At 31.0% G+C, this 18,800-nt stretch overlaps 1 protein-coding gene across 1 annotated transcript in view; it reads left to right on the forward strand.

The window, feature by feature from the left end:
• Opa1 (Opa1 mitochondrial dynamin like GTPase) overlaps positions 1–18,800 on the forward strand; it is a 71,090-nt gene that overhangs the window by 19,355 nt on the left and 32,935 nt on the right. Inside the window, exons 8-18 of the mRNA XM_076509074.1 lie at positions 169–245; positions 1,595–1,712; positions 2,592–2,666; positions 4,472–4,543; positions 5,131–5,230; positions 6,116–6,246; positions 6,485–6,557; positions 7,279–7,351; positions 10,123–10,238; positions 12,062–12,126; positions 12,868–12,944. Coding sequence (XP_076365189.1) covers positions 169–245; positions 1,595–1,712; positions 2,592–2,666; positions 4,472–4,543; positions 5,131–5,230; positions 6,116–6,246; positions 6,485–6,557; positions 7,279–7,351; positions 10,123–10,238; positions 12,062–12,126; positions 12,868–12,944 — 977 coding nt within the window. The remainder of the gene's footprint in view (positions 1–168; positions 246–1,594; positions 1,713–2,591; positions 2,667–4,471; positions 4,544–5,130; positions 5,231–6,115; positions 6,247–6,484; positions 6,558–7,278; positions 7,352–10,122; positions 10,239–12,061; positions 12,127–12,867; positions 12,945–18,800) is intronic.

The raw sequence follows: 18,800 nt of genomic DNA on the forward strand, positions 1-18,800 counted from the left end.
TTGTTGTTGTTTTTCTAGGTTGTTGTAGTGGGAGACCAAAGTATCTTAATGTTGTTGTTTTTCGAGGTTGTTGCAGTGGGAGACCAAAGTATCTTAATGTTGTTGTTGTTTTTCTAGGTTGTTGTAGTGGGAGACCAAAGTATCTTAATGTTGTTGTTGTTTTTCTAGGTTGTTGTAGTGGGAGACCAAAGTGCTGGAAAGACAAGTGTGTTAGAAATGGTTGCTCAAGCTAGAATATTCCCACGGTAAGGAAGGATGAGACATAGTCAGAATTTGTTTCTTGTAAAGGCCGTAGAATATTAAAATTATCCATAAACTTTTTAGAAAAGTTACTTTTCTACACATTACAAGATCTTAATCTAAAATTGTAATGAAAATTAAGAAAAGGTAGATTTCTCTTTAGTTTTATAATAGTCAGAGAAAATGAAAAAAGATTTAGAAACTTGAGTAAAAATGTACTGTTTTAATGAACTAATTAGTTCTTAATGTACTGTTTTAATGAACTAATTAGTTCTTAAGGTACTGTTTTAATGAACTAATCAATTCTTAATGTACTGTTTTAATGAACTAATCAATTCTTAATGTAGTACTGTTTTAATGAACTAATCAATTCTTAATGTAGTACTGTTTTAATGAACTAATCAATTCTTAATGTAGTACTGTTTTAATGAACTAATTAATTCTTAATGTAGTACTGTTTTAATGAACTAATTAATTCTTAATGTACTGTTTTAATGAACTAATCAATTCTTAATGTACTGTTTTAATGAACTAATTAATTCGTAATATTTTCCATGTAAACATTTAAATAACGTAGGTTAACTTCTACTTACAATAGAACTGACCTTTCATTTAATTTGTTTTGCAAATCGATGTATATAAGACCTGTTAATACTAGAAATAAATGACCTTACATTCAATTTATTTATATAATTATTCAATTATACACTCGATGTTTTACTTCACAGGAGCATTCACTAAAATACAAACCAAAATCTGGTTTACTGTTCATTATACTGAACCCTAAAATAAAAATCAAACACTTAAATCCAGTCCTTATCATTGAAGTATTTATTACACCTTACAATAAATTAACTGTATTAACCACATCTTTTAAAAGCCAATCACTCTATCAAATCTCTCCTACACTGCCAAAGTCAGTGTTGTTGTCCATTAGTTTTATATTTAATATGATCTTGAGTAATCTTAGGTTAAAATATTTGTCCTGGATTTGTTTTTGAAGCTCATTTGCTTAGATGTAAGAAAATTCTTCTTCAACTAATATCTGTGTAATATTCTTCTTTATTTGATACCAGTCACAACCAAGAGTGACAGATAATAGGTGCTGATGGTTCAGTGATTAACTTAGATATTTGTGTTATTTCTGGTGAACGTTATATTTATGTTTGTAAATAAATCTGCTCATGACTGTTGCTACTTTGTGTATTTTAATTATCTGTATTTGTTCTGAGTGGTACAAGTTTTTTCATAAGCAGTTTTCACTTTGGTAATTTCCTGTGTTTATACTCAGATATACTGATATAAGATAATTAACTGGTAGATGTGTAAACAAAAGCAACTGTTGTTTCTCTAGGGGTGCTGGAGAAATGATGACACGAGCTCCAGTCAAGGTCACTCTCAGTGAAGGCCCCTACCACATAGCCAAATTTAAAGACAGTTCTAGAGAATTCGATCTGACTCGAGAAAGTGAGGTATGAAAATAATGTCTTTGCTTAAACAGATAAAAAAGATGGCTTAGAAAAACATTGTTATTTGTGTGAGGAAAAATATTTCATTAATTTCTTGTTGGAGGCATTTTTGGTCTGTTCTGTTTCCTTGCTTTATTAAGAACTACTTTGCAAATAAATGCCATATTTATGAAAACAAAAAGTAAAGTTTATTATTAAACGATAGAATTTTATTCGAAAACGGAGAGCAACGTTGAAATGTTTAGGCTTTACTTTTGTTTTCCTTGTCTCTAATAAAGCATACTCAAATAATAAATGCTTCTCTTATTAACATTAGCTTCAAAACCTGAATGTGCCTGTTTTACATTTATGTACACTTTTAGTGCAATGATTTAAGACAAACAGTAAATGATAAATAACGTAGTGATAAACATTCCTGATGTCATTATCAGTAACTAGAAATTTCTAAATGTGCAAGTTTCAAATTTTCAACTGTAAATATACAAGTTTTATGTATTCAAACTTACATGTGTTAGTTCCATGTGGTAATCCTTAGTACATCATTGTGGGACAACTTTATGTCTTCAGATTTAGTGCTAAAAGTGAAGGTCTGATTCCCCTTGGTAACACAACAGATAGCCTGTTGTGACTTTGCTATTAGAAAACACACACATCTAGTACATCAGTTTTATGAAGGAACTTTTAAATATATCAGTTATAGATAAAAGGTTCCAAGTATGCTAGCTCCAGCCATGTAATAAGTTCATTAGCTCTAGTTGAAAATTACATCATTTATATTAGTTCTATATAAGCCTAACTCAGACTGAATTTTGCCAGTGTAGAAACATTTTTTGATGTGTAGTGTTCAGAGTTTTAGTACTTGTTTGTTGTTTTCATGTTTAGCTTGCAGACCTGAGGAGAGAGGTAGAAATACGAATGAAAAATAGCGTAGTCAGTGGAAAAACTGTCAGTTCTGATGTAAGTGAGATGGATAATTTATAATTTTGTAAGAATGAGTGAAAAAACATTCATTGTTGAAAAATAATATTTTGGTTGTTCATTATGGAGATATGTTTGGAAGAGATGAAAAGGTAATCCATAGTTAGACTGATACATTTTCAAAATTAAAGAATTGACCAGTTAAAAAAAAAAAAAAAAGGTAAACAGAGAGCTATCTCTGTTCTTACCACATTTTTACAAACATAAAGTTTTAGAGATATACACTCTCTTAGAAATTTTAAAGTTTTATGATTGCAGAATAGGAGAATTCCATCAGAAAGTCCTCTAACTTTCTATAGGAGAAGAGTCAGTTTATAGTAATCTGCATTTGTAGATTCTTACATTTTAATTACACTGGAATAAGAAATTTGGGGCTTTAACCTGTGTAGTAAAAGCCACAGCCAAAGGGAGGTTAAAGTTTAGAATATGTAAATGGTTATTATAAACCATGAACCCATAGTTTTACATTACAAAAACCCATAGTGTTACATTACAAGATTTCAAGCTTATCTGGAGTAATATTCTCTCTTTTTGTGATTTTCTTTTAACAATAGGAATCTAATTACAAAACATAAACATGTTCAAGCAAAATATTCTGCTACTTTTTCAAGTGTATTAGAAGTACTGTTCTCTATGTAAATGTGATTTAAAAATCTAAGTATGAGACAAGAGACGTACTTAGGAGAAAATAAATTAACTTGTGTTCATCAACAAGTTTCTGATTGGACAAATCAACAGTGAGTGAAGAGATTAAACTATTCATTTTTGTATCTTTAACTTTTGCTGCTTGTGGAGAATGCTTCTGATTGAGTGTAACATTTTTGGATTAGGCAACAATTTCCTTTCTTTTCTGTGGTTGTAAATAACAACTCTGTAAAAATTAAACCAAGAAGTCCTGAGGTCCTAAATATACTACCATAGTGTTTGATTGGTGTGATGTGATTACCTATTTACTTATCTTGTGAATAACCTTTGTAACATATTGACCATTTCACTGATGAAGTCTTGAGGCATATTGTATAACTTTGTACTTTTCGACAAAATTGTAAGAGAAGGAATTATGAATTGTGAGAAATAGTTTGGTAGCTTAATTTTTTGTAATATTTTGCCTTAAGAAAAACAAATATTTATCAAACAATATCTGGTATGAATTGTGAAACATGCAAAGCATTAAGTTCAGGACTAATCCAGTGTGGCTTCCAGAGAAAGAAGAGAACATGGGGGTATTTCAGCTGCACTTGGTTTTTCAAAAGCTACTATCATTGAGACATTTTTTTGCTGAAAGTTGTGTCTGTTTCTGAAAAGCTTTTCTAAATTCAAAATTGTTGTGTTGATTGTGTTTTTGATGATTAAAAACTTAGTTATAGCAATTAAATTATTCTCTCAAAGACTCAAATTCCATTAAATTTATATAACAATCACTAAGAAAGGTTGAGCAAAGAGAAACTTAACAGAAATATCTATTGAGTAAGACTTCTAGTTTTGAGTGTGATAATGTCAAACCCATCATTGACTCAAGTGAAACTTCAATCTTTAAATTTTTACCATGCTGTCTATGGAAAATTGGAAAGTTTTAATAAACCATGAAAAAAATGTTGAGTGAACTGAAAACTTTGGTATGAAGGAAAACATGATGGATTGATATTTAAGTCTTTAGGAACAACTTTAGTTAAATGTTTATAATAAGAAAGAGAAGAAATGAACTTGTGTGTATCTTTAAAAGTAAACATACTTGTATACTGATTATATTAGGAGGAGTTATATCAGTCTAATGTGTTTTGTAGGTGATAGCCATGACTGTAAAAGGACCAGGAATTCAAAGAATGGTGCTTGTTGACCTTCCAGGGGTCATTAGTGTGAGTATTTAACCTTTAAATGAACATAAAACCTGCATAGTCCTGTCATAATTTGTGGTAAAAACACTTTTTTACATTTGCTCAAAGAGGGAGATTTGATGTACAGATGGTTTTTAATATTTCATTTTAAATCAATTAGAGAAGTTAATAAACAGATCTTTAGTTTTAAAAGATCACAAAAATCATGTTGTCTACAATCCTCAAGATTAGGATGTGTGAAGTCAAGCTTGACCACTTTTAAAATAAGCATGAGAAATGCTTTTAAGGTTTTTGTCAGTGAATAAAGATGACTTATAAATTCCAGTTTTTATTACTAGAGAATCTCTTGTACATTATTTCAATTCTGAGCATTAAGCTGCTCAATTTTGGCTTTTTAGATTCACATTAAGTGAAAGCTGTATTACAGAGTTGTCAGTTAGCTTTAATAAGGTAAAAAAGATTAGAATCAGGCTGTTACAGGTAAAATGATATTTTGAGTCCAATCAGTAATATTAGTTTTAAAATAAAGAATAACTTATATTCATCGATGATTGAGGTGGAAGATTTGTGTGTTTAAAATTAATAAGTGTGCATATTTTCTTTCTCAGACCGTCACGACTGAAATGTCAGATGATACAAGAGATGCCATTAAAGAGATCACTCAGAACTACATGAGTAACCCTAATGCCATTATTTTGTGTATTCAAGGTAGGGTTATCGTTTTTACACTAAAGATCTAGAGATTATAGTATAAAAAAATAAATATTAGTTGTTCAAGTTAAATAATGTAATTTTAATAACTTGACATTATTAATTCTGAATTATTGAGGTTTGATAAGCTCGGAAACTGTCTCTTTTTTATTTCTTTGTGAAATTGAAATCAAGTAAGTTGCCAAGTAATGCCAAATTGAAGTGCAGAACATGTTTTAAGTTATTAATCGGACAGCTCATTGTGCGCACTCCCGTTTACTGTTTTCTGTTCTAATTATTTAGTGCTATAGGAAGACACTTGATAACTGACTGATATGTTTTCTGACTCCTTAGAGGGTATTGTTTGGTTGTTCTCTGCTACAGTCGTATATAAAATTCTTTTAGCAGGCTAGATGCACAGTGGTAGTGCAGCAGACGTGAAATTGAGATGCGTATTTTATAAGGAGAGTATAACAATAGAATAGTATACTGAGAAAATATCACATTGACTAGTTTTTTTAGTGGTTATCTTTGACACTTAAAAGCTGACATGGTCACCCTTTATGTGCTTATTAAGCAAATTGGGCTTTTTGAAGCTCCTGTGTACTCACTCTGTCGTTTTTGACTAATCTCTACTTAATTGTCTGTCTTGGCTTTTGTTTCCAGCATTCAACTTTGAGTTCACTTTCATTGAACTATAACTCTTCAACTACAGGCAGCTGACCTGATCGTAGTGACCTGAGAAATGTTCTATCAATTCCCCAGATAAGAAACCTTTAAAGGTTAACCACATGTGAATTAGATTACTAAATTCAATTCATTGTAGTGGGACTTAACAACAAACCCTAGTTTACTGTCTTAGTTTTTGACCATGTTTTTTTGTTGTTGTTTTTTTTTTTTCAGATGGTTCAGTTGATGCTGAGAGGAGTATTGTGACAGACTTAGTCAGCCAGATGGATCCACAGGGAAAGAGAACAATATTTGTTTTAACCAAAGTAGACCTAGCAGAGCTAAATATGACCAACCCTAACAGGGTTTGTTTTGTTATATTTTGTATAAAATTTATTACTTTCTTCTAAAATCCTAGTCACAAATGATTGTATTGTAAACTAAGTTTTAGAAAAATATTTTCATGTAATTCAACTCTGTTTTCCTTCTGTCAAAAGCTGTTTAAAATATGAAGAGACAGATTTTCTTTCTGTTTCTCTAATTCTTCAACCTGTTTCTTTATGAAGCTTAACCTTTTAAGAAAACTTTTTAAATTCTTCACAGATCAAGAAAATACTAGATGGAAAGTTGTTTCCCATGAAGGCTTTGGGATATTTTGCAGTTGTGACAGGCAGAGGTGAATCTTTTAAAATTTTGTTCTAAGTGTGATCAGTAATTAATTTTTAAATAAAAATAATAATTAATTTGCCTTTAAAAATAAGTTTCACATTATGTGCAATGTACAATGTCTAGTCCTCTTCAACTTTAAGGCAACTGTTATTTCTCAGGTAATGAAATCCCCATGTGGTTTTCGTGGCTCTGGATAAAAGAAATTAAAACCTTTTTCCTGGGCCAGGGAATTTTTTTAAATTGGTTAAGTTTGATAATTTGTGAAGTGTTTAAAAATGTTTTAATAGTTAATATGACATAAGGAAACAGTTCAATTAAAAAGTATACTTTTGTTTTGTAATATATAATATCAAACACAATGTTGAATATATACAAATCATGGAAAAAGATGGTTTGAGCTTGCTGTGAGGAGAGGTTTATGAAAGTCAACTTACCTTTTTATTCCATGTCATTAGAACATGTGCTTAAGTGTTACTGTTGACATTTATTGAGCTTAAACTGTGTTTTACTATCAAATATTCTGTTTTTCTGTCATATTAATTTGAATGTATTGGTTAGGTAAAAGCTGGGCAGTTTATCATCATGTCTGTGGGTATCACGTTTATTATCCTCTGACATTTCTGTCTACTTTCACAGTTCATCCACGTTTATATTTGAAGGAAACCTTTTTTTTGCTTCATATTTTACATGTAGTGACAAATTATTCAAGTGTTTTTGTCTTTTTAAAGGAAACAAAGAAGACAGCATCCAAACAATTAAAAATTACGAAGAGCAGTTTTTCCGAAACTCTAGACTTTGCAAGTACGTATGTATGAATGTTAGTAAAGTTAACCAAAACTTAGGAAAAAAGAAAGTTAATACAGTTTTATGAAATTGGAAAAGTAAGATAAAAAAACCTTTTATTTATTTTTAGTATCATTGGTGTTTAGTTGTTAGGGAAAAGAAACTTTCCCCAGCTGGGGTATTTGGATACACAAGTATCCCCAATTTGCCCCACTTGTGTTTTGTTCAGCTGGAGAGAATTTTATGTTTGAGAATTATTCTGAAAGAAGTTTCTGATTGGGAGTACATTGATTTTGAGCTAAAAAAAAGTGTTGGAAGAAGGGAAAAATGGTAAAGGAAGGGTTTATTTGTTTTGGTGAAGGCAATGGTCTATGGACAGGATCACAGTTTGGCAGGGATCTATAAATCTTATATCATGGATGTGACCTTGAATCAAAATCAAATGCCAAAAAATTAATATGGAGTGAAATGGAAGTATCTCAAGAAAACCCATTTTCACAGGATATGGTGGGTGGTGATGACTAGTTGCTTTCCCTTTAGTCTTACACTGCTAAATTAGGGATGGCTAGCACAGATAACCCTTACGTAGCTTTGCCTGAAGTTCAAAACAAACAAGTAAACGAAGTTTGACAGAAATGAAGAATTCTGTTGGATGTTCTTCTTTCGACTAGCTTACCTAATCAGTTGAGTATGCTAGTTGGTTGGTAGATGTTTGGATTAGAGCTTTTATTTGAGTTTTTAGGATTACAGTGGTAGTTGCTTTTTTTTTTTCAGGAGTCTGGTAAACAGCTGATTAATAATGATAATTTTTTATAAAGCAAATCATTTGGAGTATTTTCAAGGATAATGTTTTTAATCTTGTCATGTTAGGATCTTAAGAGATTTGATGTTTATTTTTTTAATTTGCCTACAGTGTATTTTCTATTTAGGATGTTATGGTCTGATAATGTGTTAGTGGTTGTATTGATAGCTGGGAAGCAAGGAGTGTATAGATCTGGGTTTGAGTCTATACAGTTTGTTTTGTTGAATGTGGTGGCATTTAAGTTTTTAAAGGCTGATTTATAATAGTGTGCAGGAAGGTTGATCTCGCAGTGATGTATTTAATGTGGTGACATTTTGTGATGCTATTTTTATTCAAAGTTAAATTAATTCTAATGTTTTGTTTTGTTCATTTATGGATTCATCAATACTTTTTTACTAAAGTTCAGTTAGGGATTCATCAACACTTTTTTACTAAAGTTCAGTTAGGGATTCATCAATACTTTTTCACTAAAGTTCAGTTAGGGATTCATCAACACTTTTTTACTAAAGTTCAGTTAGGGATTCATCAACACTTTTTTACTAAAGTTCAGTTAGGGATTCATCAATACTTTTTTACTAAAGTTCAGGCCAGTCAGTGCCCTTTAACATTTCAATGTTTTGTTAGCTTTTATGTTGTTCATCTGTGGCTTAAGTGTTTAGTTCCATGTGGCAACGAATTGTCTTCATGGGTATCTTCATTTGAAAGATGGTTTATCAAATTTTGGTGTAAGTGTCCAGTGATTGTTTCCAGGGTCCATCCAGGTGGAAGAAGTAAACATTTCTGAGGCTTTACTGATTGCTTATATTATTTGTTCTGCTTGGTCATCTTGTTGTGACTTACTCTTATTGCAGTGAACTACTGGTTTTAGTTGTACCTGTTGTTTTTTTCAGAAGCTGTCCTTTAGGTGGGGAATGTACAAGAATTCAATTGTTTAATTTTTATTTTATGACACTTTAAATTTCAAACTCCTTTTATTTAATGTTTGTTTTACTGCCAGTTTCTCTATGATGATTTTAAATCCATGGTCTTCAGCTGTGGTCCACTTATCTCAAGAGTCTGTATGAGCAAAGATACAGTTATCTCATTAAGTTTTCATTGAACAAAATTTGTTTTTTGATAAAGTAAAAATAAAATTCAGTTACTTAAATTATGGTTAAAATTTCAATAGTTTATTTAATCTTGGATTTGTGTCGAGGGTAAGAAACATATCTTCACCCATACCACAGTCTCGTTTTTGGCTTTGCTAACTTACTTTGAATATCTTGGGAATTGGGAACACATCACATTGACTGAACACTTGTTGCATTGTTTGGTGTTTCATGTCTAAACATAATAGTTGTTTTTTACGTAACAGTGCAGTGCTATTTTTCTGATGGGTTTTGTAGAATATAATGCAAGAATATGCTAAACTTGGTTGTCAATTTTTCACATATTACCTATGATAAAGTATCTTTTTGACAGCCTAACTTGGTTTCCTTTTTCAGGATGTATTTCTTTGCAAACTGATAGATGATTGACACTCAACTTACAGTTTGCATGTCCTATGTTCAAATCCTATTAAGGAAAATGTTTGCCTTTCATGCCATAATAGAGTTATATTATGATGGTAAATTCCACTTCTTGTTTAAAAGAGTAGCCCAAGATTTGGTTGTGGGTGGTGTTGACTAGCTATTTTCCCTCTAGTGCATCATAAATAAATTAGTGATATCCATGGCAGATAGCCCTGGAGTAGATTTACATGAAATTCATCAAATGAAAGTTTATTACAGATTGGTCTTATGTTTTCACTTTTTTGTCATAAAGAATTGTAAAATATATATGGTAACTGAAAGCTGACATATTTTATCATGACTGCTTTGTTTAAAAAGTGACTATTTCAGATAGGCAGAAAGAATAATATCTTAGTAAAGTCTATACTGTGCTTGGTATTGGCTCTATAAATCTCTGGAAGCATACTTTTCACAATTAACTTTATCACTTCTTACAGAGAGGGTGTATTAAACATGTCTCAGTGTACAACTCAGAGTCTCAGCTTGGCAGTGTCTGAGTGTTTTTGGAAGATGGTGAAAGAGTCGGTTGAACAGCAGGCTGATGCTTTTAAAGGTAAAGTCATCCCTGGAGACAAAAGGATGATAAATTGGAAGCCCTATGGTATTTAGATGATTTGTACAAACATGGTACTTGGATAACAAAGATATTTAAATCAAAAGAAATGTGCATTGAGTCAAGCTAACTTAACCTTTATTAGTTCCAAACTTAAGGTTAATATCGAGTTTATTTCTCAGAGGTTGTTTTAAGCGTAAATGTGATGTCTCAGAAGCTGTTTAAAGTAACAGAAGTATATGGTTTTTCAATAACCCTTCCAACTAACTATTGTAATGTTGAATCAGAGTTTGCAAATGAACACAAAAGAAAGGTTTATAATTAATAAGAACTTTTTCATATATAAACTTTTAAAGTGATCACTTCAGTGTTTAACCAATTGATCAATCTATGATACTTTTATGGAAAGAAAACTGCTTATTTTGAATTTGTGGTTCATCAGAGAAAATGCTGTTTTCAACATATTGCATAGTTTATTGCAACAGAGAAAACCTAAACAATACATAGTTTAGACATTACCTTATTTCTTTTAGTGGTTTTAGAATAACCCAGAAGGTATTGATGAAGTTCATTCTGTGTTTCAGCCACTCTTGTTTAACTTGTTCAGTGTTTTAATTTCTTGTTTATCACTATATTTGTAATGTCTTCCTTCCTCTTAAAAACTGTTTGAAAACTTAACACTGCATTTGTTTAAAATCTTACTCCAAATACAAAGTTTCTGAATATTTAATAAATATTTTTATTTGTTCTTACCTCATTAAATCCATCTTAAACATACAGAGTGAATAATATTAAACTGTGTGTGTATGTGTGTGGGCTCATAATGGCCCAGCAGTGTGTGGCTTTACAGTGCTAGAAATTGAGTTTCAATACCTTTGTGGGCAGAGCACAGATGGCCCTTTATGTAGCTTTGTTCTAACTTCAAACATACAAAGAAATATTTTTGTGTAGGAACACACACACATATACATGTACAATCAAAGTCTTCCATTGTAGGCACCAGGAAGGATCTCGTATATTGTTTCTCACTCTTACATAAAGTAAGCATTCGGCTCGTAAAACGTGTTAGTTTCTTTAGAGCACACATTCTGAAAACATCTAGTTCTTGGGGGTTGTTTCTTCCAAACATTTTGAGATACAGTAGTCTATGTGTTGACAAATAATTTTTTATTTTTTTTTACCTGGAATGAGAGAGTTATTTTTATCTACTGTTTGATGGCTCTGTTTTTAAAATTATATGAAGGATATTTTCATATGGAGTAAAAATTTGGTTTAATATCATGCAGCACAAAATTAAAAAGAAGTATAGAAGTAGTGTATGTATGTCATTAATGACACTGAAATGTCTTTAACAACAAATACTCATTTCATCTCTGTTCACAGAATTGTTGAAATGTCTTTAACAACAAATACTCATTTCATCTCTGTTCACAGAATTGTTGAAATGTCTTTAACAACAAATACTCATTTCATCTCTGTTCACAGAATTGTTGAAATGTCTTTAACAACAAATACTCATTTCATCTCTGTTCACAGAATTGTTGCTCTTAACCAAATCTGACTTGTCTCTAACTTATGTTCGGAGTTTTCATGCAAGTTCACACTTAGGGTTTCTGATAGAAACACGACTCTTCAAACAATTTTTACTCATAGTTTCTGTTAATCCTAAAAGAGTGTATTCATTCCTTTTTGTTACTTTCACTGTAAAACTAATACAGTTACGTGTTTTAGAATCCACATTAGGTAAATAATGTATTTGGTTCTTGAAGTCACTAGACATGAAACTTTCTGTTCAGTTTTCCTCATTTTACTTCATCTTCCAGCTACTCGATTTAATCTTGAAGTCGAATGGAAGAACAATTTCCCAAGACTCAGGGAACTTGACAGAGTGAGTTTTTCTTTTTTCAATTTCAAAATACAAAAATGAAAGATATTTTTCAATTAATATTTCAACATTTTCTCAATTTTTAAAATACAGCTGTATCAGTTTCATTCCTTGTCTTGAAGAATATTAAGCTATATGTATAAGTTAATCAAAGTCATCCTTCTATGTCACTAGTGGTTTGAGTTTCATATATACTGCCAGAATAAGTGTTTATATTTTATTTTGTTACATGTATTAATGTTCAGGATGATAAAACCTAAGGAACCTGTGCAAGGCTAATGATCATTTTCCATTGTATTCTAATCATGTGAAAATGTCTCTGTGCTATATGTATATAATTTGTTGTACATATATTATTTAATTACATGAAAGCTGTTAGATTTTAATATATCTTTATTCACTCAAAAAAACAGATGTGATACTGTAGTGTTTCACTCTGTTTCAGATTTTGAGTAGACTCAAGTTTGATATTGATGAAGTGTGAAACTACAAGGTTCATACCTTATATATCCCATGATTCCACAGTGTTTGTCTGTAACAGTTAGCTCCCTCTTCTGAAGAACATTTATTTAATAAACTGTTGTCTCTGAGATTCTATTTTTACTTCTGGTTTTCAGATTAATTGTGTTATTTTTCAATGAGATCTCGTGAGGAAGGTAATTAATGTAATTTTGTTAGTGTAAGTAATCTAACTCTGTTAGTATAATTAGCGTAATTTTATTACTAAATTTTAAAACTCTTCAGGATGAACTATTTGAAAAAGCTAGAGGAGAAATCCTGGATGAAATTGTGAACCTCAGCCAGCTGAGCCCTAAACATTGGTGAGTTCTGTTCTATAAAATAGGATGAGTCTACTCTGTACTATATTGTTTTATCATGTAGAACACTAGTTCTGTTCTGTAAAATAGGATGAGTCTACTCTGTACTATATTGTTTTATCATGTAGAACACTAGTTCTGTTGTGTAAAATAGGATGAGTCTACTCTGTACTATATTGTTTTATCATGTAGAACACTAGTTCTGTTGTGTAAAATAGGATGAGTCTACTCTGTACTATATTGTGTTATCATGTAGAACACTAGTTCTGTTGTGTAAAATAGGATGAGTCTACTCTGTACTATATTGTTTTATCATGTAGAACACTAGTTCTGTTGTGTAAAATAGGATGAGTCTACTCTGCACTATATTGTTTTATCATGTAGAACACTAGTTCTGTTGTGTAAAATAGGATGAGTCTACTCTGCACTATATTGTTTTATCATGTAGAACACTAGTTCTGTTCTGTAAAATAGGATGAGTCTACTCTGCACTATATTGTTTTATCATGTAGAACACTAGTTCTGTTCTGTAAAATAGGATGAGTCTACTCTGCACTATATTGTTTTATCATGTAGAACACTAGTTCTGTTCTGTAAAATAGGATGAGTCTTCTCTGCACTATATTGTTTTATCATGTAGAACACTAGTTCTGTTCTGTAAAATAGGATGAGTGTACTCTGCACTATATTGTTTTATCATGTAGAACACTAGTTCTGTTCTGTAAAATAGGATTTGTCTACACTGTACTATATTGTTTTATCATGTAGAACACTAGTTCTGTTCTGTAAAATAGGATGAGTCTACACTGTACTATATTGTTTTATCATGTAGAACACTAGTTCTGTTGTGTAAAATAGGATGAGTCTACACTGTACTATATTGTTTTATTATGTAGAACACTAGTTCTGTTCTGTAAAATAGGATTTGTCTACACTGTACTATATTGTTTTATCATGTAGAACACTAGTTCTGTTATGTAAAATAGGATGAGTCTACACTGTACTATATTGTTTTATCATGTAGAACACTAGTTCTGTTGTGTAAAATAGGATGAGTCTACACTGTACTATATTGTTTTATTATGTAGAACACTAGTTCTGTTCTGTAAAATAGGATTTGTCTACACTGTACTATATTGTTTTATCATGTAGAACACTAGTTCTGTTATGTAAAATAGGATGAGTCTACACTGTACTATATTGTTTTATCATATAGAACACTAGTTCTGTTCTGTAAAATAGGATGAGTCTACACTGTACTATATTGTTTTATCATGTAGAACACTAGTTCTGTTCTGTAAAATAGGATGAGTCTACTCTGCACTATTGTTTTATCATGTAGAACACTAGTTCTGTTCTTTAAAATAGGATGAGTCTACTCTGTACTATATTGTTTTATCATGTAGAACACTAGTTCTGTTCTGTAAAATAGGATGAGTCTACTCTGTACTATATTGTTTTATCATGTAGAACACTAGTTCTGTTCTGTAAAATAGGATGAGTCTACTCTGTACTATATTGTTTTATCATGTAGAACACTAGTTCTGTTGTGTAAAATAGGATGAGTGTACTCTGTACTATATTGTTTTATCATGTAGAACACTAGTTCTGTTCTGTAAAATAGGATTTGTCTACACTGTACTATATTGTTTTATCATGTAGAACACTAGTTCTGTTATGTAAAATAGGATGCGTCTACACTGTACTATATTGTTTTATCATGTAGAACACTAGTTCTGTTGTGTAAAATAGGATGAGTCTACACTGTACTATATTGTTTTATTATGTAGAACACTAGTTCTGTTCTGTAAAATAGGATTTGTCTACACTGTACTATATTGTTTTATCATGTAGAACACTAGTTCTGTTATGTAAAATAGGATGAGTCTACACTGTACTATATTGTTTTATCATGTAGAACACTAGTTCTGTTCTGTAAAATAGGATGAGTCTACACTGTACTATATTGTTTTATCATGTAGAACACTAGTTCTGTTCTGTAAAATAGGATGAGTCTACTCTGCACTATTGTTTTATCATGTAGAACACTAGTTCTGTTCTTTAAAATAGGATGAGTCTACACTGTACTATATTGTTTTATCATGTAGAACACTAGTTCTGTTGTGTAAAATAGGATGAGTCTACTCTGCACTATATTGTTTTATCATGTAGAACACTAGTTCTGTTCTGTAAAATAGGATGAGTCTACACTGTACTATATTGTTTTATCATGTAGAACACTAGTTCTGTTGTGTAATATAGGATGAGTCTACTCTGCACTATATTGTTTTATCATGTAGAACACTAGTTCTGTTGTGTAAAATAGGATGAGTCTACTCTGTACTATATTGTTTTATCATGTAGAACACTAGTTCTGTTGTGTAAAATAGGATGAGTCTACTCTGTACTATATTGTTTTATCATGTAGAACACTAGTTCTGTTCTGTAAAATAGGATGAGTCTACTCTGTATTATAATGTTTTATCATGTAGAACACTAGTTCTGTTGTGTAAAATAGGATGAGTCTACTCTGTACTATATTGTTTTATCATGTAGAACACTAGTTCTGTTCTGTAAAATAGGATGAGTCTACTCTGTATTATAATGTTTTATCATGTAGAACACTAGTATGTTGTGTAAAATAGGATGAGTCTACTCTGTACTATATTGTTTTATCATGTAGAACACTAGTTCTGTTGTGTAAAATAGGATGAGTCTATTCTGCACTATATTGTTTTATCATTTAGAACACTAGTTCTGTTGTGTAAAATAGGATGAGTCTACTCTGTACTATATTGTTTTATCATGTAGAACACTAGTTCTGTTGTGTAAAATAGGATGAGTCTACTCTGTACTATATTGTTTTATCATGTTGAACACTAGTTCTGTTGTGTAAAATAGGATGAGTCTACTCTGTATTATATTGTTTTATCATGTTGAACACTAGTTCTGTTGTGTAAAATAGGATGAGTCTACTCTGTAATATATTGTTTTATCATGTAGAACACTAGTTCTGTTGTGTAAAATAGGATGAGTCTACTCTGTATTATATTGTTTTATCATGTAGAACACTAGTTCTGTTCTGTAAAATAGGATGAGTCTACTCTGTACTATATTGTTTTATCATGTTGAACACTAGTTCTGTTGTGTAAAATAGGATGAGTCTACTCTGTATTATATTGTTTTATCATGTTGAACACTAGTTCTGTTGTGTAAAATAGGATGAGTCTACTCTGTAATATATTGTTTTATCATGTAGAACACTAGTTCTGTTGTGTAAAATAGGATGAGTCTACTCTGTATTATATTGTTTTATCATGTAGAACACTAGTTCTGTTCTATAAAATAGGATGAGTCTACTCTGTACTAAATTGTTTTATCATGTAGAACACTAGTTCTGTTGTGTAATATAGGATGAGTCTACTCTGCACTATATTGTTTTATCATGTAGAACACTAGTTCTGTTGTGTAAAATAGGATGAGTCTACTCTGTACTATATTGTTTTATCATGTAGAACACTAGTGCTGTTGTGTAAAATAGGATGAGTCTACTCTGTACTATATTGTTTTATCATGTAGAACACTAGTTCTGTTGTGTAAAATAGGATGAGTCTACTCTGTACTATATTGTTTTATCATGTAGAACACTAGTTCTGTTCTGTAAAATAGGATGAGTCTACTCTGTATTATATTGTTTTATCATGTTGAACACTAGTTCTGTTGTGTAAAATAGGATGAGTCTACTCTGTACTATATTGTTTTATCATGTAGAACACTAGTTCTGTTGTGTAAAATAGGATGAGTCTACTCTGCACTATATTGTTTTATCATGTAGAACACTAGTTCTGTTCTGTAAAATAGGATGAGTCTACTCTGTACTATATTGTTTTATCATGTAGAACACTAGTTCTGTTCTGTAAAATAGGATGAGTCTACTCTGTATTATATTGTTTTATCATGTAGAACACTAGTTCTGTTGTGTAAAATAGGATGAGTCTACTCTGTACTATATTGTTTTATCATGTAGAACACTAGTTCTGTTGTGTAAAATAGGATGAGTCTACTCTGTACTATATTGTTTTATCATGTAGAACACTAGTTCTGTTGTGTAAAATAGGATGAGTCTGCTCTGCACTATATTGTTTTATCATGTAGAACACTAGTTCTGTTCTGTAAAATAGGATGAGTCTACTCTGTACTATATTGTTTTATCATGTAGAACACTAGTTCTGTTCTGTAAAATAGGATGAGTCTACTCTGTACTATATTGTTTTATCATGTAGAACACTAGTTCTGTTCTGTAAAATAGGATGAGTCTACTCTGTACTATATTGTTTTATCATGTAGAACACTAGTTCTGTTCTGTAAAATAGGATGAGTCTACTCTGTACTATATTGTTTTATCATGTAGAACACTAGTTCTGTTGTGTAAAATAGGATGAGTCTACTCTGTATTATAATGTTTTATCATGTAGAACACTAGTTCTGTTGTGTAAAATAGGATGAGTCTACTCTGTACTATATTGTTTTATCATGTAGAACACTAGTCTGTTGTGTAAAATAGGATTAGTCTACTCTGCACTATATTGTTTTATTATGTAGAACACTAGTTCTGTTCTGTAAAATAGGATGAGTCTACTCTGTATTATAATGTTTTATCATGTAGAACACTAGTTCTGTTGTGTAAAATAGGATGAGTCTACTCTGTACTATATTGTTTTATCATGTAGAACACTAGTCTGTTGTGTAAAATAGGATTAGTCTACTCTGCACTATATTGTTTTATCATGTAGAACACTAGTTCTGTTATGTAAAATAGGATGAGTCTACTCTGCACTATATTGTTTTATCATGTAGAACACTAGTTCTGTTGTGTAAAATAGGATGAGTCTACTCTGTACTATATTGTTTTATCATGTAGAACACTAGTTCTGTTGTGTAAAATAGGATGAGTCTACTCTGCACTATATTGTTTTATCATGTAGAACACTAGTTCTGTTCTGTAAAATAGGATGAGTCTACTCTGTACTATATTGTTTTATCATGTTGAACACTAGTTCTGTTGTGTAAAATAGGATGAGTCTACTCTGTATTATATTGTTTTATCATGTTGAACACTAGTTCTGTTGTGTAAAATAGGATGAGTCTACTCTGTAATATATTGTTTTATCATGTAGAACACTAGTTCTGTTGTGTAAAATAGGATGAGTCTACTCTGTATTATATTGTTTTATCATGTAGAACACTAGTTCTGTTCTATAAAATAGGATGAGTCTACTCTGTACTAAATTGTTTTATCATGTAGAACACTAGTTCTGTTGTGTAATATAGGATGAGTCTACTCTGCACTATATTGTTTTATCATGTAGAACACTAGTTCTGTTGTGTAAAATAGGATGAGTCTACTCTGTACTATATTGTTTTATCATGTAGAACACTAGTGCTGTTGTGTAAAATAGGATGAGTCTACTCTGTACTATATTGTTTTATCATGTAGAACACTAGTTCTGTTGTGTAAAATAGGATGAGTCTACTCTGTACTATATTGTTTTATCATGTAGAACACTAGTTCTGTTCTGTAAAATAGGATGAGTCTACTCTGTATTATATTGTTTTATCATGTTGAACACTAGTTCTGTTGTGTAAAATAGGATGAGTCTACTCTGTACTATATTGTTTTATCATGTAGAACACTAGTTCTGTTGTGTAAAATAGGATGAGTCTACTCTGCACTATATTGTTTTATCATGTAGAACACTAGTTCTGTTCTGTAAAATAGGATGAGTCTACTCTGTACTATATTGTTTTATCATGTAGAACACTAGTTCTGTTCTGTAAAATAGGATGAGTCTACTCTGT

Source organism: Tachypleus tridentatus, chromosome 6, assembly GCF_004210375.1.
Source record: "Tachypleus tridentatus isolate NWPU-2018 chromosome 6, ASM421037v1, whole genome shotgun sequence".
Lineage (NCBI taxonomy): Eukaryota > Metazoa > Arthropoda > Merostomata > Xiphosura > Limulidae > Tachypleus > Tachypleus tridentatus.